The 23,391-nt window shown below is 35.2% G+C and overlaps 5 protein-coding genes and 1 long non-coding RNA gene across 8 annotated transcripts; 2 read left to right on the top strand and 4 right to left on the bottom strand.

Moving 5' to 3' along the window:
• The first annotated feature begins 88 nt into the window (after nucleotides 1-88).
• On the top strand, nucleotides 89-4,366 carry LOC100180842. Its single transcript, XM_009861359.3, has 11 exons — nucleotides 89-676; nucleotides 846-973; nucleotides 1,385-1,556; nucleotides 1,846-1,947; nucleotides 2,034-2,176; nucleotides 2,407-2,531; nucleotides 2,888-2,936; nucleotides 3,096-3,220; nucleotides 3,515-3,628; nucleotides 3,795-3,823; nucleotides 3,892-4,366. The coding sequence occupies exons 1-11, from the start codon at nucleotides 563-565 to the stop codon at nucleotides 4,195-4,197; spliced, it is 1,407 nt and encodes a 468-aa protein (XP_009859661.2). The 5' UTR covers nucleotides 89-562; the 3' UTR covers nucleotides 4,198-4,366.
• On the bottom strand, nucleotides 4,360-7,736 carry LOC100184861 (estradiol 17-beta-dehydrogenase 8-like). Its single transcript, XM_002129921.4, has 10 exons — nucleotides 7,647-7,736; nucleotides 7,455-7,582; nucleotides 6,780-6,979; nucleotides 6,608-6,724; nucleotides 6,433-6,531; nucleotides 5,881-5,966; nucleotides 5,346-5,430; nucleotides 5,133-5,175; nucleotides 5,003-5,077; nucleotides 4,360-4,544 (listed from the first exon to the last, which is right to left on the bottom strand). The coding sequence occupies exons 2-10, from the start codon at nucleotides 7,492-7,494 to the stop codon at nucleotides 4,528-4,530; spliced, it is 762 nt and encodes a 253-aa protein (XP_002129957.1). The 5' UTR covers nucleotides 7,495-7,582; nucleotides 7,647-7,736; the 3' UTR covers nucleotides 4,360-4,527.
• Nucleotides 7,737-7,786: 50 nt separating this feature from the next.
• Nucleotides 7,787-12,422, bottom strand: LOC100187252 (U4/U6 small nuclear ribonucleoprotein Prp4). The gene is made up of 11 exons (XM_002129896.4): nucleotides 12,219-12,422; nucleotides 11,705-11,823; nucleotides 11,181-11,339; nucleotides 10,899-10,981; nucleotides 10,341-10,588; nucleotides 9,751-9,964; nucleotides 9,222-9,318; nucleotides 9,026-9,159; nucleotides 8,813-8,931; nucleotides 8,505-8,554; nucleotides 7,787-8,174 (listed from the first exon to the last, which is right to left on the bottom strand). The coding sequence occupies exons 1-11, from the start codon at nucleotides 12,376-12,378 to the stop codon at nucleotides 8,019-8,021; spliced, it is 1,539 nt and encodes a 512-aa protein (XP_002129932.1). The 5' UTR covers nucleotides 12,379-12,422; the 3' UTR covers nucleotides 7,787-8,018.
• On the bottom strand, nucleotides 12,420-14,672 carry LOC100177016 (caseinolytic peptidase B protein homolog). Its single transcript, XM_002129947.5, has one exon. It carries the CDS (start codon nucleotides 14,497-14,499, stop codon nucleotides 12,565-12,567), a length of 1,935 nt encoding a protein of 644 aa, XP_002129983.1. The 5' UTR covers nucleotides 14,500-14,672; the 3' UTR covers nucleotides 12,420-12,564.
• Nucleotides 14,673-15,386: 714 nt separating this feature from the next.
• On the top strand, nucleotides 15,387-16,075 carry LOC113474560. The gene is made up of 2 exons (XR_003396238.1): nucleotides 15,387-15,522; nucleotides 15,912-16,075. It is a non-coding gene; the product is annotated as an uncharacterized LOC113474560 (long non-coding RNA).
• A 2,918-nt stretch (nucleotides 16,076-18,993) lies between these two features.
• LOC100182487 (kelch-like protein 2) lies at nucleotides 18,994-22,410 on the bottom strand. Of its 3 annotated transcripts, none has more exons than XM_018813266.2 (11): nucleotides 22,113-22,410; nucleotides 21,713-21,866; nucleotides 21,443-21,657; nucleotides 21,213-21,359; nucleotides 21,075-21,156; nucleotides 20,879-20,967; nucleotides 20,477-20,684; nucleotides 20,112-20,255; nucleotides 19,901-20,047; nucleotides 19,663-19,810; nucleotides 18,994-19,283 (listed from the first exon to the last, which is right to left on the bottom strand). In XM_018813266.2, exons 1-11 carry the CDS (start codon nucleotides 22,161-22,163, stop codon nucleotides 19,163-19,165), a joined length of 1,506 nt encoding a protein of 501 aa, XP_018668811.1. In that variant the 5' UTR covers nucleotides 22,164-22,410; the 3' UTR covers nucleotides 18,994-19,162. The 3 variants fall into 3 exon arrangements, with proteins under 3 accessions (XP_018668811.1, XP_002130010.1, XP_026691910.1); XM_002129974.4 differs by having other exon boundaries at nucleotides 21,443-21,660; nucleotides 22,113-22,386; XM_026836109.1 differs by having other exon boundaries at nucleotides 21,443-21,660; nucleotides 21,713-21,781; nucleotides 22,113-22,374.
• Nucleotides 22,411-23,391: the final 981 nt, after the last annotated feature.

Below are 23,391 nucleotides of genomic sequence, written 5' to 3'. Positions count from 1 at the left end.
CTTCCTTCCTATTTTGTATAAAAGTAAACACATTTCAACAGACGAACCTAGGCTGCCCTGACAAAATCGTTCAAATTATAGGATTTGTGGCGTCGATTACCAGAGTCAGCAGAGGAATCTTTCGCCGAAGGAAATCGAGGGCTGTATTTGGATCGAATCTTAAATCTGATACCATCATTTAGACTTTGAAACATAGCGGAAGAATTTTAAAGACATGCGAAAGACAGACATTACATTGAATAGCAAACAACAACAACAACAACAACAAACCATTTTTGTTACATTTCAAAGGAAGGATAACGTAGTAGTTTTCACGTTCAAGTTTATGCTGATCAATTAACGCCAGTTGTCCCAAAAATGTTTGTAGCGCAACACCCCTTGTCGCCTCTAGCGAGTGTTATCAATTGAAATTTCACCGTGGTTACTGACGAAGCGGGAATGTAAACAATCTGTACGAGACAGAAAATCTATATTCAGAACTTTATCTTTTCAATTAAAGTCTCAGCCGAAAAGTTCATTTAGTTTAAAACGTAATTTATTGATTATTGCGTGACAGGGCAAGATGGAATTTGATTTCAATATAAATCATCTGTTTCCGGATAAAATCACGTTAGTGGGTGAAAACAGTTCGTATCGTAAACATGCAAATTCAAAGATTTTGCAAAGAAATCTACAAGTACGTTCCTTTGTGTATCTTTTTTGACTCGTGTCATTTATTTATAAATTCCAATCATTTGATATTTGATTAGATACACTTATAGCTAAACAAACATATACAAAAAGAAAGTGGTGAAACCAGGGCACTTTACCATTGACCGATTAGTTTTCACATTTTAATCTTTTAGATAGTGATCGAGGTTCTGGGACAACGGTCTGCCAGGGCTCAACAGCTGACTGGTTCCATCACCACTTTACTGAAATCACAACTCAACAATCAAAGAATATATGTGCTCAAAGAAGCCAATGCTAACAAGTAAAGTATTTGATTTCTATTTATGTGCTGACACTATATATATACATGCAGTTATTTTATTAACCCCTTTCTTATGTTTATTAATCAGTATCTGAATCAAGTTTTAGCAATTCTTGAAATTGATTTTAATGCTTTTATGTTTCTGTAACAATAAACACAATGCATGAGTTACCATGCATGTTACTTCGTAGGTGATTATTTCTTTTGGGGGGATTTTTCATTTTATTATGAATGGCTGATAATTTGAACAATCCATTATTGACCACTGGGTTAGAGCAATTGGCGTTAAGTGTATTGCTCAAGGACACATACACCCACAATGGTAGCAGCTATCAGCCTTTGCAGGCACGTTAACCACCTCTAGGTTAAATGTAAAGTTGAGTATTAGTGATTGACATTTTTACAATGCAGTGGGTTGGGATGTGTCATCGGGTTTCTGAAAACTGGAAAAAAAAGGCTTTTTGTTCTTGATCGAGATGGAAACCACAACGAGATGAACCCGCTCTGTGTATTGGATTTCTATGTTCATGAATCGCAACAACGAAAAGGATGTGGTCTTTGCTTGTTTAAACACATGCTACATGTAAGAGCTTGTTTTCTTGTGTGCAGTGTATGTTATGTGGGTACAGTACAGTTTAGTGTCGTAAAAGTAGTCATATGTGTCCTTTGGTAAGACACTTAATGGCACTGGCTCCAATCCAGTGGTCCATTATAGGTAGTCTAAATTGTCAGCTACGTAACAAGTACACCCACAAAGTCACATACAGGGTAACTCCTAAGCAGGCACCAGGTGTATGAAACAGAACATCCATGTTATGATGACTGTTGTTGCCCATTATGCGTTTAAAGCAAGTTTCATTTATTCTACATAGGTAGAAGGAGTGAAAGCAAGTCACCTCGCAATTGACCGACCTTCACATAAATTCATCTCTTTCCTGAAGAAGCACTTCAGCTTATGGGCCACTGTTCCTCAGGTATGCTGCTATTACTTCTTGCTTATGCCAGTTATGGCTTGAAGTGATTACATTTTTGCATTACAAATTTCATCCATTTGTTGCAGGTTAACAACTTTGTTATTTTTGACGGATTTTTCAAAAATCGAAGTGACACCGTGCGTAACAATAATGCTAAATCTGAATGGAATAATCGGCAGTTTCGTCCGTTGTCAAGAGCTGTTAGTGATGATATTATTAAGCGAAACAGGTAAGACGCCAATTAGGGCTATTTTGGTGGGGTAATGATAATAAAGAATGATCTTTTGTTTAAAAAAACACTAATTGGAATAGGTATTACCACTAAATTAATTACATGCTAAGTTTATAAACCAAAACAAAGAGCGTAGAATGTCTCAAACCAGTTTCTAAATCTTAACTTTACACAAAACAACCTATGCGTTTTGCTTGGCTGGTACCTAATGCTCCTTGTCCATACAGACAGTCAGACCACACAGTCATGTCCACGGCATTAAAAGACATCAGACCAGTGTCTGGATCCGAACTATACACCAATCATTTTTTGCCGTCGCAGAGAAATAACAGAAGACAAAAGTGGAATAATGGTTTGTTTGTTGTGTTTATTTAGCTTTGTAAATTAAACTAATTTGTCATGCATTCCTTCAAAACTTTAATACAGTAACTATTTAAAGAAAAAGCAAATAGTAGCAACTTCTTCCCAAATAAATACACTTACAACATAAGTATAGTAGGGTAGGGGAAGATGGGACACACTTTTTTCTATTTTCTCGTTCAATTTGGTAGTAAACTATAAACATTCCAAGAATTATTTAACTGTATTCTTAGGACTCCCATAAACTGATTGTTAATTGATTAAAACACGATTAGGAAACTTGGATATTATGTGCCAAAAGTGTCCCCTCTTCCCCCACCCTACTCTATAATTCTTGTATTGTTACAGATGGAATATGGACTCCGGACACCAATGCAAGGCCCAATATGTACAGCAGGTACGATGTATCCATACAACCATACAGTTTGATATAAAAACCATTTCCAGCAATATTCTTTAACAGTGTTTGGTCTTCAAACACAGTACAATGCTTTATAAACAAACTCCTTTATTACCTTTGTTTGTGTATTGTTATCAAACACAACAATGTATTCAGGTTTTCTCATGATGTCCCCAACAAAGTGAACGGACTACCCCCTTTGCCTCCAAACAGACGTGATCGCTATGGTGACAATGATGTTGTCACAAATCCTTACAGAAGAAACTCCACCAACCAGAATGGTAAAAATAAATTAATCGGGCGCCATTGCACATTGTCAGAATGTCTGTCATAACCCAGGCATTTTTCAACCCAGAGGTCACTAATGGGTTGTTCAAATTGTTGGCCATACTACATATTCACCCATAAAGTTACATATGTACTGCCGTACTGGTAACTAGTAAGTTATCAAGAGGTGTTTGAAACAGAACAGTTTTGTTACACAGGCCACCCAAGCTTTAACAAGTAACATTAATTTGTTCTTTTAAATGGTTTGAATGTCTAATGGAAAATAATCAATACATATTGCTTTAAAGGCCATGTCAAAGGGGATGTTCTGCAAGGTAGTCACATGGCAGATAAAAAAGACATAGGAGAAGAAAGAGCAAAAGACAATGCTTTACCTGGTATAGCAACCAACCAACTAGAAGGTAAGTTAATCATTTTGTTTGTTATATCCGATAATCCGAGTTAAAAACGACTGTCATTTCACAGCTAATTCCTTTTTTTGCTGTTTAAATTAATTTTAACTTTAATACTTTGCTCAAAAATATAAATTAAAAAAAAGTTAAGTTATCTCTGTTTTGTGTTTTTCAGAATCTAGAGTTCAAACTAACCCACAAGAGGTAAAAGTTAAAACTATGTGACATATTGCATACAGTTTGTATCTAACTAACCTTATGGTTTCAAACAGGTCACTGAAAATGCTTATAATGGAATGAACAAACATTCTTCACCAGTAGACCAATTAAAGTGCAATAGCCTATCTCAAGATCAAAAATCTTCCCCCAAAATAGCCAGAAAACCAGCAACACCCCCCCATTTAAAACCTAGCAGTATTATAGATGAACTGAAAGCAAAAGACGCAGCTTATCTTTCAAATCGAAACCTTTCAACACAAAACCAAAGTCGGTTGTGGTATCAAAGGCAGTTGCAAGGTACACGGAGCTCCTGGAATGTATTAGGCGTGCCTACACGACCATTTTGGAATGCACAGTAGTGATCGCGCAATTTTTTTCCTTGTATTGTATTAAGCACACTTGATTTCCTAGTCTTAGTTTCAAATGCAAGTCAAGTTAACACAAGCGCTGCGTTTACTTTGCAATTCGAAATCGATTCTGTTCATGCAGTAATTTCTCAGTATTTTTATTAAATTCTTATCAAACCTCTCTTATGGTTGTGTTTATTCTTAAAAAAAAACACATTATATATTCATGATTTTAAAACAAATAGAACCTTAGTTTAAAAGCTGCCCCTTAGTTATAGAATCAGCTTATGAATCAGATGTTGTACCATGCATTCTGTAACCTTTTGCAATGGTGTATTTGATCTATGCAAAGAAACCACCTGGATATGTATAAAAACTTCATTAGAGTATGTTGTATAATACTTTGTCTGCAGCGTGGCAAAGTGGTTGCCACTAGCCTAGAGTTTACCAGTTCAAGGTTCAATTAGACTACTATTGTGGGCCTGTGTGTCTTTGGGAAGACACTTAACAGCAAATGGTTTAACCCAGAGCTTCCTTATGGGTAGTCTAAAATGTAAGCCTACATACCTTACAAAAAATGAAAATACTCTCAAATAATAATGACCCAAGTTACATATGTGGTAACTTGTATCGGGCATGAGATGTATGAAACAAAACACTCGTGTTATATAACGACTTATGTTACCACACGAAATTAATTTTTTTATTTTCCTTATTTTTATTTATTATAGTTTAACATTTTTAACAAAGTAACTGACACAAAAACCTTTACATTGTCTATGCATACCTTGCAGCAAAATGTACAAAACATAATTACCTGTAACTTCCAGAGTTGCACAATTGACATAAGAGCTTTCATCACACCCAAGGAATAAACATACATTCGCAATTTCTAATAAAATTAGTTTTTGGCCATTTTGAAATAAAAACTTATCGCAACCACCAACCTTCAGGAGTTCCCATTCTTTTCATCGGAATCATCTTTAAATACTGAAAGTAAAATATAGAACATAAAATGCACATAACCTTACATACCATGAGCCATTAAAAGATTAATATTCATATTATGTCTTGTAGCAGAAATAACAGTATAAAATGTATATTGAATATGGTAAAAATATATGGCAATGCGAAAGTTTTGCAGGTATTGGAAGTTTTACCTTTTTCATAATCTCTTCTGGCACAGCATCTGTCATTGGTGTTTGTATAAAACCAGGCAGGATAGCGTTACACCTCACGCCGTACCTGTTAAATATTACAAAATAACTAAATACTGCGTCAAACTTAATAAGTACTAAAATTTGATCAGAGTTTTAGAGGTATACTAGTGGTGACATAGGGTTGTCTAAAATCTAAATTATCAGCCATACTTATAAACAAAAAATGAAAAAATCCCCCACAAAGTAACAAACTTGGTCACTTTTAACTGGTGCGAGTTGCATAAAACAAAATACCTGTGTTATAACGACTGTCCCTTTTTTGGGCCAAGCAGGGATAAAGCATGTTACATTAATTCATACTGCTCTACCGCATGTTACATTAATTCATACTGCTCTACCGCATATTGTGTTTGGCTATACAAATTAACAAAACAAGTGTTACAGTTTAAAAATTATTTGTCCAAAGAATAGAACACTAATCATTTTCAAGGCTAACATGTTTCTACAACTTGAATGTTACAAACCACACTTTTACCTTCCCATTTCCATTCCAACAGTCTTTGTGAATCCAATAACACCTGCTTTGGATGCAGCGTAATTCGCCTGGCCTGCATTCCCTGTCTTGCAAGATCAAACAACTATCTCAATACTTATTCATAATTGTTAAACAATAAATTTGAAAATGTTTTTATACACAGACCAAATAGAAACAAAAGTTTTTGTATGGTGTGAAATGGTGAGCATTAGTGGGAAATACAGTCATGCAGTTTATTGACCAGCTAAAAGTTAGAGGTTCAAGACTGGATGTTACTATCATTGTGGGCTTGGATGTGGTTTTGCAATTCATTTAACAATTACTTCAACCTAGTGGTCCTGTACGGTTGTTTGAATTCAGCCACACTAATCACCCGCTAAAATACATATGTAGGCTAGTCACTGATAAATTGGCATGAAGTGTAAGAAACAGAAAATCTTTTTACTACAACTGTCCTTGCCATGCTATGAGAAATAAATAAAGTACATCCATTCAGTCATGTCAAAAAATCTAAATGGTTCTGTAGGTTTAAAATGATAAACTTATGTCTACCTTGCCAACAATACTTGAGATATTGATAATAGAAGCTGGATGCATTCCACCAGTATGCCTTAATGTTCCAATAAAAGCTTTTGTCATCGTAAAAATGCTCTAAAATAAAGAAACATAAAAAATACTAAAAAATTAAAGACATAGCATTGTTGAATTTATTTCATAAAAAACTAACCTTCAAGTTTACTTGAATGACATCATCAAATTGTTTTTCAGTCATGTTTATCAACAAACTATCTCTGGTTATTCCGGCACAATTCACTAACACATTCCCAGCTTTACCATATGTTTCCTTTATAAATTTTGCATTACAATTAAGGAATTTTATTTTACAATATTTGGCTTACTTTCACTTGGTCAACTAGTTTGTTTGCAAAATCAAATTCTGAAACATTTCCTTCAGAAATGCAGTGCTTATTGCCATGTCCTGTGTTTAGTGTTTCAGTTGCTTTTTTAAGTCTTTCTTGGTTACGGTCAACTAACATAAGACTCGCACCTTCGTTGGCATATCTTTGGCAGATTGCCCGACCAATTCCACTCGCGGCACCTTCATAAAAGAAAGTAGGTATTATCTCTCTGTCTCTGGTACATTATAGAGTAATAGAGTATAGACTATAGAAGATCAGGAATGAATAAACGCAGGTGCTAGTGAAAAGTCTTCCCCCCCACCTTATTTGCTAACCACTAACCCCCAACCACTAACCCCTATACCCACTAACTACTAACCCCTATACCCACTAACTACTAACCCCTATAACCACTAACCCCCTAACCATCAACACCTAACCCCCTAACCTAGGGGTTAGTGGTTCGCAAATAAAGTGGGGAGGGGGATTCTTCACTAGCACCTAAACGCAACTCATTTATTGCCGTTGTATATCTTTGGACACACATGCCCACAGGCCACAATGACTTCGAGTTTCGTTTACACGAAAACAAGAAATATAAATAGTTAAACCTTAAAAATTACTTTCATATTGTAGCTCCTGTTTAATTGTGAAAACACCAAGTTAAGTACATACCTGTAACTATTGCGACTTTTCCAGCCAGTCTTTGCGACATTATATTCTGTTTCCGACGTCACGAAAATCAATTTGTAATGTTTACTTTTCGAGCAGGGGAATACCCACATTAAAGAATCTTAACTTGTCTCTCATAGAAGTAAAATTTAAAATAGGGAAACATTACAATACATAGAACTAGCATAACCTCACCTGGTTTTTACAATCCACATTTACAACTTTGCTGTATTTTGCCTTTTATAGTTCTTCTTTAAACGTTAATAAGATTCCCTAAATTTTTAAACTTAAACTGCAAAACAATTTCTGTAAATTTTAAAATACCAACAAAAACACGTTGATAAAAAATCTTTATATCCACGGTTGTAAAAACGAAAGGTAATAATCGCCTAAAACAACATGAATTGGTCCAAAACCTTCACGTTTTAATTTAAAGTTGGTTGAAATGATTGCATCATTAAACCAAAGATATTCTAATACGCATTAGAATATCTAGGATTAAACAGAGGTGTAAATACAGATGCAGTGAAAAATAAAACAATATGATTGACAGCGATTTGTGTCTAGTTATAATGGGTTTGTTTCTTTCGCCCAAAGTTTAAATGTTCGATCAAAAGAAGATGTAGCGATAAATTCTCCGTCTGGTGAGCCATCTACACACATTACTTTCCCCTCGTGACCGGCAAGTGTTTTGAGTGGCACATAAGCCGGATAACCCCAGATCTAAACAAATTAAAAAATCATTTAACATAAGATTAAAGTAGGAAATTTGTATAGGCCTGCTGGTATATACGGGTATAATTAATTTTCAGCCCCGAGGATAGTTTAAGTTACATTCATTCATTCATTCATAGTAAAAATAACAACAAACTGACAGTCATTACAAGCGCTATGAACAAAACACAAACAAAGGTAAGAAAAAGACTTTTGTTAACAGTATCATATATCATGTAGCATTGTATTGTCATATACGTTAATGTAACTATGTAAGTAGTATAATTTAATACAATAGATACAACATTCACGAGCATTGAGTACATACAACAGCTTTACCTTTGCAGTTCCATCATAAGATCCAGTCACCAAGTAATTGCCATCTGACTCTGTATAACAGGAACAGAACTTACTTATTGTTATATTAAATAACATGACTTAACACAATTTTTTACGCATCTCTTTAAAAGCAATAGGGAAAATCAAATTATTTTAACAATGAAGAGAAATGAATCAATAGCAAAATGATAGTTGTAAAACATGGTATAGAATATGGATACAAGTTTTGGAAAGAGGGCGTCAGTTAAATCGTGGTTGTTGAACCCAATTACAGAGAGTTGCAATAGAAAAAAACTATTGAAACTTACTTTGATATTGCAATCTAGATACCAGGTTAGTGTGGGCAGGTATGGTGTAAACGCAGCTAGTTTTACGAAGATCCCAAATCTTTACCGTATTATCGGCACTGCCAGTTGCTATTTGATATCTGGAAAAAGCAAACAGAAATATTAAGCAAACAAGAAAAAGACGAACAGAAATATATAAAGCAAATGAATAATGTGATGTTTTAGAATGCCTACCCGTTCGGTGAGAAGCAAACTGCATACATCTCTTTTAGATGTCCTTCAATAAAGTAGATGCAGCGACCTGTCCTTAAATCCCATACACGCCCATACGCATCTAAACCACCAGTAACACATAATGAACCATCAATCTGAAAAAAGTATTTGAAAATTAGTTTTCTAAAACAGAAGATGTTTCATTTTCTGTGCATACTTGAAAAGAAATATCATGAACTCCTTTGCTATGTCCTTCTTGATGTAAAACTTCTTGGGTTGATTCAAGGTCCCATAACCTCCAAGATTTGTCATAACTGTAAATATGTGGAAAAGTTTTAGTTATTTTAAAGCTGTAAAGCAAGAGGTGAATTTAGGTTTTAAAATTATTTTTAATTTGATAAAAAAATTCTGTTTAAGTCATTCAGACTGAGCTCTATTCTATTCTGTTCTATATGGGTGACTTCTATATATTAACCCAGAACATTCAGTCTGGGTTAAATGAATTAAAACATTTTTTTTAATATGTTACATAATGAATCATGAATGTAACATGATTTATCCTCACGTGGAGGGAAAAAATAGTTATACCACAGGTATTCTGTTTGATACAACGTGTGCCTGCTTAAGAGTTACCAAGTATGTAACTTAATGGGTCATCGTTTTCCGTACAGCTAATAATTTAGACAACCTATTAGCGGCCACTGGGTTGGGGCAATTGCAAGAGACAAGTAATATACACCACCTACCATGTAGTTGCTAGGAACCTTCCAGAAGGATGGTAGGCAACTCTTGCCACTCTCATCTCATGACCATTAAGGTCAGCAACTGATTCATCACTTTCAAGATTCCACAACTTGACCTCACCACCTGTTGAACATGATGCCAAACATGCTGCTGAGTTGTCCAGTTGGGTTGTAGCAAAGGGATGAAAAGTGATGCATCCAACATTGGACTGATGGCCTGAAAATAGGTGTCACATGTCGTTATTTAATTCTTTTAGCATTAAAATGTGGGGCAACATTGTTAAAATGCAGTTACACTTATGGTTAGTTGTCGAAGACAGGAAATCATGATTAATGTGTCGAACACAGTATGCTTTGAATCTGTTTGTTCTTAAAGACACCCAACATCAGGTTTAAAGCAGTGTTAAAACATACGATGTTACCCTTGATCCAAAAGTTGTGACATGTCAACAAAAGCACTCCTAATGTTATTTATTTGGGCCTGAGATATAGTTGCATGTGTTAAATAACTACTCAAACTGCTTTAATTTGATATAACAAAGTAGAATCTAAAACTATTTAATAGTCAATGGTGATTAATGATTAAAACTTACCCCTTAATGTTCTTATCTCTTCACAGTCAGGAATTGACCATAGCTTACATAGACCATCCCATGAAGAAGTGACAAGCATCTTACTGTCGGGGCTGAATTCACAAAATGAGATCGGGCGGGAGTGTCCAATCTGACTGCAGTAGCTTGCTACACCTTGCATGTGTCTGTGAGTCTGTTGAAGCTTGGAATTCTTTTGATTTTCAGGCAGAGCACCAAACTCGCGCGCTTTCTTTAATCTTTGTCTTGCTCTAATAAAAAAGAAAGTTAAAAAAAAGGAAGATTTTAATGTAGTTACATGTGGGCATGTGGCAGTAGTAAACAAATAGTATATTCTATTCTGTTCTATGTTAAAGGGCCTTGACTTAGACCAGGGACTTGGGCCAGATTTGATCCATTACCCATTACACCAAGTATTTAGTCTATCATGCGAGGAGTGAAACTTTGTCCTCAAATCCATAACACACAGCCCTATGTGTTACTGAATAACTGATAGAACAAAATTAAGTGGGAATAGCTAACTTGCCCATACAGATAATCTCTAACACAGCATGAATTTACCTTGGTAATGAATACTGGGCAATCCATAACCTCGCAGTCTTCAAGCTATCAGAACCTTCGTGATACCATGTTGTTCTAGTGAGCTACAAATGAAAACAGGTGAAAAGTTCACAATTAAAGAATACCTTTTAATTCCAAATGTAAAATCAAACATATGATACATAACACTGTAGATTTGTGTAATTGTTTAACATTGTAAGTTTAAATAACACCATATTTTAAAGGGCTATGTAATGTGTCTCTTGGGTACCTTTAATACACGAATTACAAATTTATCCTAACCTGTGCTTCTTCTTTCCTCTTTGCCGCCATTTCTTCAGCATTCTTGTTCTTGATTGGTCCAATCTCAGCGATTGATTCACGAAGTCGTTCACGACGATCGGCGGGTCCTTCACCGAACAACGTCACTGGAAGGTTACGCTCCCTTAATAACTTTTTAATCTGTGGACAAACACACATAAGTAGCGGACATCTAGGGGTGATTAGAAACAGTTGCTCCTGCAAAAATTAGTTTCATTGCAAAACTGCAAAATAAATTAATACAATGAAAACATACTCAGATGATTTCTAAATAGGTTTGGGCACCCAATAATTTTGTTTTATCTAGACATATTGTAACAAGGAAATAAACCTCTCCACAAGTTAAAGCCACTGCTCAATTTGAAAGACTTAGAAAGGTAAAGATAAGCAAATCAAAAAAATATATGTACAAAAAAAGCCATGGTTTTATTTTTTCACTTGGATAACCAAAGCATTTTTAACACACAGTTAGACCACACAAAACACAACAACATAAACTAACATACTTCATCATCATCTGTTGTGACTTGGATTTGACGAATTTTCTTTTTTCGTTCAAACTCTGCAAGAATTTCTGCTTGTCGTTTGTTGATTCGTTCTTCCATTGTCATCTCCATCGTTTCACCTTAAGTTTAAAAAAATGATAAACGTTTATATTTTTTTTTATTGTCCAGGCAGTGATTACATTTTAGCATGGGGGAAGATGAGACACCTTTAGCACATAATATTCAAATATTCTGATCGCGCTTTAAACAATTAACAACGGTCTATGGGAGCGGTCAGGATATGGCTTTAAAATTATTTAATTTTCTATGTTTACCACTAAATGGGACGAGAAAATAAAATGAAAAGGTGTTCCATCTTCCCCCGCCCTACTTTATACATTTTTAACATGAATCGAACAGATACCTTTAAATTAGTTGATATTTACTGGTACACTTCATTAGCATCATTAGTCATTACTATTACATAGTTTACATCAGTGTATGTACCAGAAATACTTCAAAGCAGTAAACTTACTTGGATCACTAATATTGATATTTCCAGCTTTAATACCCATATCAATTGCTTCTTGCTTTGAACCAACCTTACCCTCCAAACTTCCATATTGCGCTGAAAGTGGTTTTTCTTCTGTTGCGACCTCAGCATTTTCACCACCTTCATTTTCAGCGTCAGACATTATGCAGAATTGATTTTCTATTTTTAACACTTAGTTCTATATAAGAAGAGATAAATAGTAAATACCCACTTAACAAAAAATTACAGATTTTTGAACCACAGGCAAATCAGTACAATGAATATTTACAGTAATATATATAAATATTATTATTATTAATAAATAGTAAATAGCCTGTAATGTTAAACATCATGACAATGCAACCTGTGAAGGCAGATTTCCACTATACAAGTCCTTTTCATCCAAAAGCAACGGTTTTGAATTTTGTCCTTGAATTTTCAGTTGCAATCTGCATTTGTTTAAAGAATCTTGCAGGCTTTGTACAGGTACTGAGTTTTGGACTGTAACAGAACACCCTTTCTGTAGCAAGCCTCGTTCGTGCGCTGCAGCCAGCAGTGCAACCACTCTCCTATCTACTTCATATTTAATTGAACGTGCTCCGTAGTGAATATTATACCCATCAGCTACAATTGTCTCAACTTCCGGTGACTTCCAATACAGATCAATTCCGTGGCGATTTTTGGCGTGCTTCTTCCATAGTTGCATCTCTTTTTCTACCAAAAGGAAAAGCTCGTCTTCAGAAAAAGGGAGAAAATAAACAAACTCATTGATTCTACCAAGAAACTCATCACGACCAAAATGTCGCTTAAGAATTGGCCTTACAACGCTCTCTTTAAACTGACGAGACACAACAGCAGATTCATCACTGCTTTCATTTTGTGCATCAATTGAATTTGGAGCGGTTGCTAGCTTCTTTTTTCTAGTTTCTTTGGCCTCATACCTCAGTCTGGCGCCATACTCTGCAATCTCATCAGCAGCAAGATTCGAAGTCATAACAAACACGGCATCTTTACAGTCAATGGTCTTGCCCCTACCATCAGTCAGTCTTCCTTCATCAAACAGCTGAAGCAGAACAGTAAGAACATCTGGATGAGCTTTATCCACTTCATCAAAAAGTACCACAGCATTGGGCATGGCTTTTAATTTCTTAGTGAGTTGACCACCCTGTTCATGCCCAATATAACCTGGCGGTGAGCCAATAAGTTTAGCAACTTCATGTTTTTCTTGGTACTCCGACATGTCTAGTCTGATAAACCCCTTTTTATTATCTTTATGCAGATAGTTTGCAACCTGCTTTGCAAGTTCAGTTTTACCAATCCCTGAGGAGCCGAGGAAAAGAAAGACCAAAGGATGATCCTCATCATACCAACCGTTCTGCTTGCGTCGGATCGCGGATGCCACACAGTTTATCGCGCCATCTTGACCAACAATGTTTTCCTTTAACCTCCTTTCAAGAGGATACAGAGTCCTCTCTCTTGCCTCTTCTAATTTTCTATTTTGCTCAGCTTGTACTTTTGCACCAGCGAGAAACTTTGCAATATCCCCATTATCAGATACAGAATATTCATCAGGTGTATGTCCCATGTGATTTTTCTTTGTTGGATCTGTTCCGTATTTCACCAAAACCTTCACCGTTTCCACCGAATCGGCAACTACAGCGTAATGCAGCGCAGTAAAGCCTCGGAAATCAGCTCCAGGATACAACAGCCCAGAAAATTCCTGCTCTCTGATCATCCTAGCCTCGACCTGGGGCAATGACCTTACAGTACGAGCATTGAAAACATCCCCTAAGTTAGGATCTGCGCCTGCCACCAACAATTCCTCGACAATATGACTAATCCCACCCATAGCTGATACCATCAAAGCTGTCCAACCAAGTTTGTGGCGTTTGTTCAGGACCTTGCTTTTATCAGTTTCACTGAGTCCTTTTACTTCGGCTAAGATTCTTCTCACTTCGACAAGATTAGAACGACTAGCTGCAAGCAGCAGTGAGTTTCCCATCATATTAAAGCGATTTTCTTCATTATCATAACCAGCAATGCATTTTGCACTGATGATAAATGCTCCGAGATAAATTGGAAGGTTGTTATTTGAATTGCTTTGCTTGTATTTGTAAGAATTAAACGCTGTATGAAGAGAATCACTTGTATGCTTAGTAGAATAGAGAACACTTGGTAGGAATTTGAATGTCATATTTTTATGCATGTGCATGGTGGTTAGTTTAACATGCCGAAGGCTGCAACATTTTGTCAACCTCGATAAGGGAAGCATATACTTTGACATAGCGGAAACTAAAATAGCTTACTTGTCTATTGTCTTGTTGTCTATACTTTTAAGGTAAGACAACAGCTCCCTATATAACATATACCTATTACAAAAAACGCAACGATAAACCTATAGAAATCTTCAATCAAGAGTTAAATGGCATAAACGCGTTCGTCAGTTTAAAATAGCAAGAAATAGGGTTAGGTATACCTTATAAACAAAACAGGCTGAATACTTTTCACTGAAACGAACAACACACGCTAGACATTTTGATTCCCACACTTTATTTGTTGCGACAAACTTCCGTATGGTGTCGCATCAGAGCAGCATATTCATATTGGGCAAATTTACAATAGTTCTTCAGATTTTAAATCACATAATTAGCGAGTAGCCTAGTTTACACGATTACATTGCTGTTTGATCAAAAGTGATAACAAAGGCATGAATAACTTTGTGACGCTGAGATAAAAAATAAATTGGTCGCCATGTGGTTCATGTCTCGTCGTAAAACTTCCCCCGTGTCTTTTTTTAATCCTTATTGTATAGTTCGCAATATTAATATTTAAACTAATCCAGACATTTTGGTCTCTTACCATATAGCCATGATAGGCCTACTTAAATGTAAATGCGAAACTGAATGCAACCAGTAACCACGATGGTGTGCAGCACAGATAATCATTATATTATCTGACGACAGCTGTTTGATCACAGACTGTTTGAAAACAGAAAACCAAAAAAGCAATACGCCGAATCTGTAAAAACCCTGTGAGACTTCGAAGAACAGAAAAACTTCTTCCTAAGTAAAAAGCGGAAATTATTACGCGTTTAATTAGTGACACGATAGAAATAAAAGACTGCGTTCTGGTAGGAAACCATTTTTTCATTCAGAAATCAACAAAGTAAGTGGTTGGTTTGTTTTACTTGAGTTTTTTGACTAGTATTTGATTCTGCAGATGAATAAGTCAGCGCTTCTACTCTTGCTCGTCATCGGACTCCTCGTCCTCACCGAAACTACAGAAGCGTTTTATATCGACACTGATGGTAAATATTTAGCTATACTTGCTTTAAATATGTATATAGCACTGTGGGGGAAGATAGAACACCTTTACCACATAATATACAAATATCCTGATCAAGTTTTAAATAATTAACAACGGTCCATGGTAGTCGTGATCATACGTTTTTTATAATTTGAATGTTCTTTGTTTACTCCCAAATAAGACGAGAAAATAGAATGAAATGTGTCCAATCTTCCCCCACCCTACTGCATGTTTGTTTTGTAGCAAACCTATTAAAATGAAAGATACAACGAAATAGTATGCCCATGCTTTATAGTTCGCAGCTGGATTGTGTATTTTATGGTGGTCATTAGAATAACGGAAACGTAACTCCTGAGTCCTGATGTCATATTTAATAAAAACTTTACAAAGTTTCAGCTAAAGAATTGATGGAAGAACTAAAAAGGGCTGATCATTTGGATTCTTATGAAAATGAATCTAGGGGTTCTAGGGGTATGTGGTAGGTCGTGGTGATTTTTGACGACTTAAATTGCTTAATACTTGCTGTCAATATCAATAAACCAACATTACGCGTACATGTAACTTCGCACAAACCTTAGCAACGATAGCCCAAACAAGAATTTGCCCAAAAGTTTATTTTTCGTGATTTTTTTTAACGTTGTTGTATAGTTAGTTCGCAATATTAATATTTAAACTAATCCAGACATTTTGGTCTCTTTTAATATATAGCCATGATGTCTATTATGAAATGCGATTCAATCATAGTATACTGCTGAAGTCACTTCAGTAACTATATGGTTCAATCTCAGTTGGTGAACTACAAACAAGCATCGCATTGTTTAATTTAAAGGCAGCCTCTTGTTACCCCAACATTGCTTGCTGATTTCTATCCGAAATCTTTAAGTTGTAGTTGGGTAACTGAATGCAACCACGATGGTGCAGCACAAATAATCATTATTATCTGACGGCAGCTGTTCGATCACAAAGTGTTTGAAAACAGAAAACCAAAAAGCAATAGTCTACGCCGAATCTGTAAAAAGACTGTGCGACTTCCAACATGGCCTACTCAATACACGGCCTAGGAAATAGGAATACACCGAAACTGCTTAGAAAATAAGAGGCCTATTGACGCGAACAATGCCCATTATAATGCATTGTTTCGTCACGGTTTCATTAATGGACTTTTGTTTTTTTTAACCAAATTAATACAATTGGAGCCTGTATATTTGCATTTATAGTTAGTTTTAAATCATTTTGTTGTTATAATATAAGTTTGAGCGAATGTACACGTAGTTTCGCACACCACTGATACTGTGTGACTGTTTAACATAGATTAGTTTCGCTAAAATGTCATGAAATCGCAGTAAAGCCAGTTGATTTTCACATTTAACCATAAAGAACGTTCTATTCGTTTGGACGAAAGTGGTTTCTAACATGTTCTAGTGCTGTTACTGATGGCTGGCATATCATAAGTGATAAATACATTATCTAAATCTAATCAAAGAAAGCATAACATGTTTTAATGTTAGAAATATGCACTTTTATTCCTTGCAAAGGCAGTGGTTTAAAAATAGAATACTATACAACAGAAGAAAACACATACGTTTATCGCGCAAGTCTTGAACTGCATCGTTATATTAAAAGTCTGCTTGTTCCCTTAAAACAAGTTAATCATTCCATTAATGCACATTTTGTCAGTAGTCCTTTATCTTGACTGCAGGAAATATATAACACATCTTCCACATCGCCACATGTTTGTGAAATAGAGGTTCGTGCACAAGATTAGAATCACGCTTACAGTAACTGTATATGCTATATACAAGCAGTGTATGACACCTGATGTATGACTGATAGTATTTCCTCTGGATTGAATCTGGAATAATCCGTGTCAGTATCAGACAATGTTGTAAATTGCAATATCTCTTCGGTTCTGTATCTACTAATCCAACAAACTTATAACACGTAGTCACGTATCTACCTATAAAGCCTATGAAAAATATGAACATTTATCATTAAGCGAAAGTTTTGCCATGCTTCTACAGTAAGTTGCTGTACATCAAACGTTCGACATAACACAACTATAATATGTTGAAACTGTCATCTGTCTAGAATCTACATCTACATCAGTAATGTTTTATAACTTAAACTTAAACTAACCCATCTGTCGTATCAACATGGCTGTTATTTTAGTTTCAATGTCGGTTTTATAATTTTTTGAATGTTTTTTGTTTACTACCAAATGGGACGAAAAAATAGAATGAAAAGGTGTCTCATCTTCCCCCACTCTACTGTATGTTTAATTTGTACAAACCTATTGAAATGAAAGATACAACGAAATAGTATGCCCATGCTTTATAGTTCGCAGCTGGATTGTGTATTTCGTGGTGGTCATAAGAATAACGTAAACGTAACTCAAATCACATTTCATGAAAATTTAAGTTTCAGCTAAAGAATTGATGGAAGATCTAAAAAGGGCTGATTATTTGGATTCTTATGAAAAGGATTTCAGGCGTGGTGGGTAGGTCGTGCTTGGGAGGAATTTAGACGACCTAAATTGCTAAATACCTGCTGTCAATGTGAATAAACTAACATATATTTACATTTATGTTTATAAGCCATCTCTATATATTTCCCAAGTGTAACAATTTATACAGTGCATATACATGTAACCTCGCACAAACCGTGTAACTGCTCACACAATGATGCTGTAGCTATATTTTAAACCATACACTCGTTGCTGTTATAACATTCACACATCACACGTGCAGTTGTTCTCCGTCTCGCAACGTCGAAAATTATCAAAGGAGCAATGCTCACAGTATATAGTTGCAATGCAGCTAGTAAGAGACATCACGGAAAGTAACCAATTGAGACATCACGTGATTGTTTCAGTTTGAAGAAAACATGTGACCAAAGTTGTTTTAATCAAGAAGTGCTTGAGGGTGTGTTTGTTTATTGTACAGACTTATTGTCATAAACAAACATTAAACACATTTTTATCTTTGTATTTATTTAGCCGATTACAACATAGGCGGTTGCTCCGTAGACGCGTACAGTATACGTGGTGGCTTATGGTTCGCATAAAACCTGCGCTTATAGGCGCAACATCTTTGCTGGCCAAACACAGACTCGCTAATTTCGATCCAAAATAATTTAGTTGTACCACGGCCTACTGGAGATCTTTAATATTAACTTACCACATTGCTTAATATATTCGTGATTATAGTTTGTCAAGATTCATTAAAACAAGTGTACAAGTCAACACATGAAGAAGTTGTACAAAGCGTATTTACACATATTCTTTATCAATCACTTAATCCTTATACATCATAAGTCTTCATGAGTTATAATACGGGAATAAATGCATTATATCTACTGCTCCACAGTCACCAATGGCGACTGAAAACCGCTTTGTCGGTTAGTCCAGGTTTGTTTTTGATCGAGCCTAGTAGCCCGTTGCAGTAAAAGGGTTAATTAATAATATGCTAATTAATTCAATACGTGCTCACTCATGAGAGCATTGTTATCTTGTTTATTTGCAACATGACAATTATTAAAATAAAGAATTATTAAAACACTTTATGTAAGTGCAAATAAAAAGATTAACTCAAAAATGCTATAAGGTTGATAGGAAATGAAATGTTTTTTCGTTTAATCTGCATTTAAATTGCAACCAGAGAGTGATTGAAAAATGCCACTTCTGTTTCACAAACAATGCTCCACTTGTTTGTTTGTGGATCGTAACATTCAACAGATTTCACAGCTTTATTGGTGAAATTCACCCTGTAAATAACATGTTTTGTTTAAACTTTGACTTAATGATAAGCCAGTGTTGTAGAACAAGGGTTAGAGACGGTGGTTTCATAACCAGAGTATACGGTGTTCAAAACTGGATGCTGCCACCATGATAGGCATGTGGGTCCTTGGGCAAGACACTTAGAGATAATTGCCTAAACACAGTGGTCACTGATGGGTCTAAATTGTAAGCCAAACACAAAATAGTTAAATGTACGATCACTTACATAGTCACATTAAGATATATGAAATAGAACACCCGTGTTATAGGCCTTTTGGCTATCACAAAAGAATAAGAGTGATATTTTTCAGAGGATAATATAAATATTTATTCATAAGATAGTAAAATCATTATCCTAATGCTTACCCTCCCACTACATAAATCTTGTTTTGTGCAACACAAGCTGTATGATGACTTCTCCCTATGTTCATATCCGCGACATAAACCCAGGTGTTATTATCAGCATTGAATTTCTCAACCGATTTCAAAACTTGCTCATGAGCACCTTTGCCCCCTATATTGATTGTGCAATACAAGTTGTGTATTATTTGCCCGCTCCAATAATATATATTTGCACTTAACTTTAATAGCAAATCTATCTTACCAAGAGCATAAATAGCTTTATTAAGCACCACTGCAGCTAAGTTTTTCCGTGCTGTTTGCATGGGAGCAACATTTCCCCATGTACTTAATGTAGGATCATAACATGCCACTGAAGGTGTACCAACTCCACCGAGTAAATATATCCGATCTGTGTATGAAAGAACACATTAGATGTAGTGGAGGTGGACTACTACCTCATTAAAGCGTCTTACCTTCCAAAGTAACCAAGACAATAAAATATTCTTCTGTTTTCATATTTGCCACTTTTATCCACTTATTTAGTGAAGTAACAAAACATTCACCGGAAGAAAGACGGCAGTTGTTGATGGAGATTCCACCAAACAAGAATATTGAGCCTTAAAAATATTTTAATTTCTTTTTAAAGGTATTGTAACAATGCTTTTAGTTGAATTGTAGCACCCTAATGATTTAATTTTATTGTATATATCTAAGTTTCATAGAGTTAAATACACTTAGTGCATTTCTGTCCTTTTTGTTGTGAACCACGACCATAAATGGCAATGTACAACAGATACAAAACACTCCTCATTCATATTGAACCCATATTTTACTTTACCATTTAAAACAGTAGCACCAGCAGCATATCTCTCTTCAATCACTGAAGCTACCTTCTCCCATTGCAAAAAGTTTTTGTTTAAATCCATCCGATGAACAATGTTAGTTGGTTTAACGTTACCCCCGGCAGTTGGCAAATATCCAGCAATAAAATACAGAACATTATCAACAACAACAGCTGATGCTAGTTGTCTACCAACAGGTAAATCCTGCAATCAAAAACAAAGTAATTTGTGTAGAGAAGTGTCTGATTGTCGTACTGTATGTCCCTATTATAGCATTCTGTACGGTTTTTGCAGCAGGTTAATCCATTAATCTGATGTGCTAGTTATCTATATGATATAAATGTTTGAAGTTTAAAGTTATAAAAGCATTGTATGGTTAATAAAAGATGAAATTTTACAGGTAATTCACTCCATTCATTTCTTCGTAAATCATATTTCATAACTTTGTTTAAAGTCCTTGCACCTCCAAGACAGATCAGAGATTTTCCTGCAGTACAATACAAAGAGTATTCCATGAAACTATAAATAATTAGTATAATTGTGAGCGCTGTTATAGTAAAATTGCGAAAACTTAACGACTATATTTCTTCTCACCTGGAGATGTTATGTTCTTCATATGATAAGAAAAGACTTTTAAAGTCTTGTCAACATTATCGTCAGATTTACGAAGAAGGGGCTAAAAATAGATATGTTGAATTTTTGATAAATATTTTGTTGAATTAAACTCCGGACCTCAACAGAAACCGCATCCCCCAATATCTGAGGTGACAATTCATGGAAATTAACAAACTGGGTGAGTTCGTTCAAGTACTTTTCATTTGAAGCCAAATCAAACTTTACCCAGTTCATAACAGCAGTGTAAACCAAATCTGGAGAAACCTGAGGAACAATTGTTTGAACAAAACAACAAGTATTTAGTAATTTTCAATACAGTGAATAAACATTTAAAATTTGTTAACAACCTGGTTATGAGTTTCTTGCAAGAACAATGTGGCAACCTCTTTGGATTGCCGTTTAAACTGATCATTTGAAACAACTTGTTTATAATTCAAAATGATAAACTTTTTGTTGTTCTCGGACAACACAGGAATGTTAAACCGATCGGCCAAAACTTGAATCGTGAAACAGTTTTGTGGAGAAGTTGCATCCATTAAATATTGGATGCACAGTTCTTTAACTGCTGAAATAAAAAATAGGATTATGAAACTCCAATGAAACTCAGAATAACTTACATTGCATTTGCAGGTAGTCACTGACAGCCAGAAGGTAGCAAACGTTGTCCATATTAATGCTGATCTCTCCTGTGTACATGAATTCAACAAGATTTGTCATGCTTTTCACATCTACACCATTAACTTCAACACAATCTTTATACTTTTCCTTCATCTAAAATAAACAATGTTACCGAATAGGTTCTATCGTTTGATTGGTTAATAGTAAAGATATAGTAGGGCGGGGGAAGATGGGACACCAATTCACACATAATAACCAAATATCCTGATGTGTTTTAAACAATTAACAACGATCTATGGGAGCCGTAAGGATAAAGGTTTCTAAACAATCGTTGAATGTTTGATTACTACCAAATTGGAGGAGAAAATAGATTGAAAAGGTTGGAAACAATCAACAAACCTCAGTTGTAAACAATTTTTGAAAATACTCTGAAAAGCAAGAAAGAACCATCTTGCTTGCAGATATATTCTTTCCATCCACACAAATTATGACATCATTAAAATGACCATCTTCTTTTGATGTGCGGATAAATTGAAGAAGATCTGATCCATGGTTGATCTGTGTAAGATCTTTCTTTAAATAAACTTGTTCCACTGATTGATACTAACATTTCCTCCATGGTTGGAAATGTTCAAGAAACTTAATATAAAGCTTAAGAATCACTTTTTAAAACCTCGTACACAAAAAATTAGTGGGTAGGTGACTAAAGGGGTTAATTAGCAGAGCATTAAAAAAATTAAAAGCCTCCTTTCCCAAACAATTTAACTGCTTCTATATATTTATTCTACAATACTACAATCTGCTATATAATACTTGTACTTATATTGTAGTTCAATGACAAATAAAGTCCAAGCCGTTGTGCATGTTTACTCTGCATTCCTGTTAATATATAGCTACCTTACCCTCACGCAAAGCAAGGTAAATGTAAAACGGGCACTCCAGCAAATATTTGACAAGTCAGAAAGTAAACATGATAATTACAAATTACGTGAAACAAACGATTATAAGTTGGCAGAATCTAATGCATTAGTGAACGTATAGGTGACTACTAACGTATAACACATAAATTAATTTTAAACAAGATGCTCAAACTATTCCAGAAAGTTAGGCAATACATTTCGTTATAGATGAAAAATCGCACTTGTAATAGCTGGTTCCTTGTTTTAGGTTTTGGCAGATTTACGTTAACCAAGGTGTACCAGAGTAGTGTTTTAGACGAAAAATGTATATAAAAAAAAATTTGGGCGCCTTCGGCCCGCATGTAGTCTAGCCCTTCATTGTCTAATGCTTTCTAACCCCTCGGTACCACTAACCTAAAATTTTGACACTGCACTAACTAGACCCCAGCGGTACCGATTCTAAAATGAAAAATTAAAAATTCTAAAAAATATTAATTATGAATATTAATATTCGTCATAGAAACATATTTATAGAATTTTCTCCCGATCCAGCTTCGAATATGTTATAGCGCTAAGTAATGGTTAATGCTTTAACGCTCAGGCTGGAAGCTTTCCGAAAATCCCCTTAGTATGACGTAGTTAGATATTTCTATGAGGTCGTCGAGCGTGTCGATGTTATTGCACAATTTTATTTAACTGTTTGGTGTTATTTAATAGTTTGAGGTAGGCCTGGAGCATATTAGTCGTTTAGTGTTATTTGAAAGTTGGAAGTAGGCCTG

Source organism: Ciona intestinalis, chromosome 9, assembly GCF_000224145.3.
Source record: "Ciona intestinalis chromosome 9, KH, whole genome shotgun sequence".
NCBI classification, from domain to species: Eukaryota; Metazoa; Chordata; class Ascidiacea; order Phlebobranchia; family Cionidae; genus Ciona; species Ciona intestinalis.
This window is presented reverse-complemented; position numbering and strand designations above follow the sequence as displayed.

Excerpts from the sequence above, each read along its gene's own strand:
- LOC100177016 (XM_002129947.5), bottom strand. The coding sequence starts at position 14,499 with ATGTCAAAGTATATGCTTCCCTTATCGAGGTTGACAAAATGTTGCAGC.
- LOC100187252 (XM_002129896.4), bottom strand. The coding sequence starts at position 12,378 with ATGTCTGACGCTGAAAATGAAGGTGGTGAAAATGCTGAGGTCGCAACA. Across the intron at positions 9,965-10,340 it reads AGAGATAAGAACATTAAGGG|GCCATCAGTCCAATGTTGGA; the intron begins GTAAGTTTTAAT and ends ACCTATTTTCAG. Across the intron at positions 8,555-8,812 it reads ATCTAGATTGCAATATCAAA|AGTCAGATGGCAATTACTTG; the intron begins GTAAGTTTCAAT and ends CCTGTTATACAG.
- LOC100182487 (XM_002129974.4), bottom strand. The coding sequence starts at position 22,163 with ATGGTTCTTTCTTGCTTTTCAGAGTATTTTCAAAAATTGTTTACAACT. Across the intron at positions 20,968-21,074 it reads GAAGAACATAACATCTCCAG|GAAAATCTCTGATCTGTCTT; the intron begins GTGAGAAGAAAT and ends ATTGTACTGCAG. Across the intron at positions 19,284-19,662 it reads AAGATTTATGTAGTGGGAGG|GGTGAATTTCACCAATAAAG; the intron begins GTAAGCATTAGG and ends TGTTATTTACAG.
- LOC100180842 (XM_009861359.3), top strand. The coding sequence starts at position 563 with ATGGAATTTGATTTCAATATAAATCATCTGTTTCCGGATAAAATCACG. Across the intron at positions 677-845 it reads TTTTGCAAAGAAATCTACAA|ATAGTGATCGAGGTTCTGGG; the intron begins GTACGTTCCTTT and ends TTAATCTTTTAG. Across the intron at positions 3,629-3,794 it reads AGCAACCAACCAACTAGAAG|AATCTAGAGTTCAAACTAAC; the intron begins GTAAGTTAATCA and ends TGTGTTTTTCAG.
- LOC100184861 (XM_002129921.4), bottom strand. The coding sequence starts at position 7,494 with ATGTCGCAAAGACTGGCTGGAAAAGTCGCAATAGTTACAG. Across the intron at positions 6,980-7,454 it reads AAAAGTCGCAATAGTTACAG|GTGCCGCGAGTGGAATTGGT; the intron begins GTATGTACTTAA and ends TCTTTTATGAAG. Across the intron at positions 5,078-5,132 it reads AAGAATGGGAACTCCTGAAG|AAATTGCGAATGTATGTTTA; the intron begins GTTGGTGGTTGC and ends TAATTTTATTAG.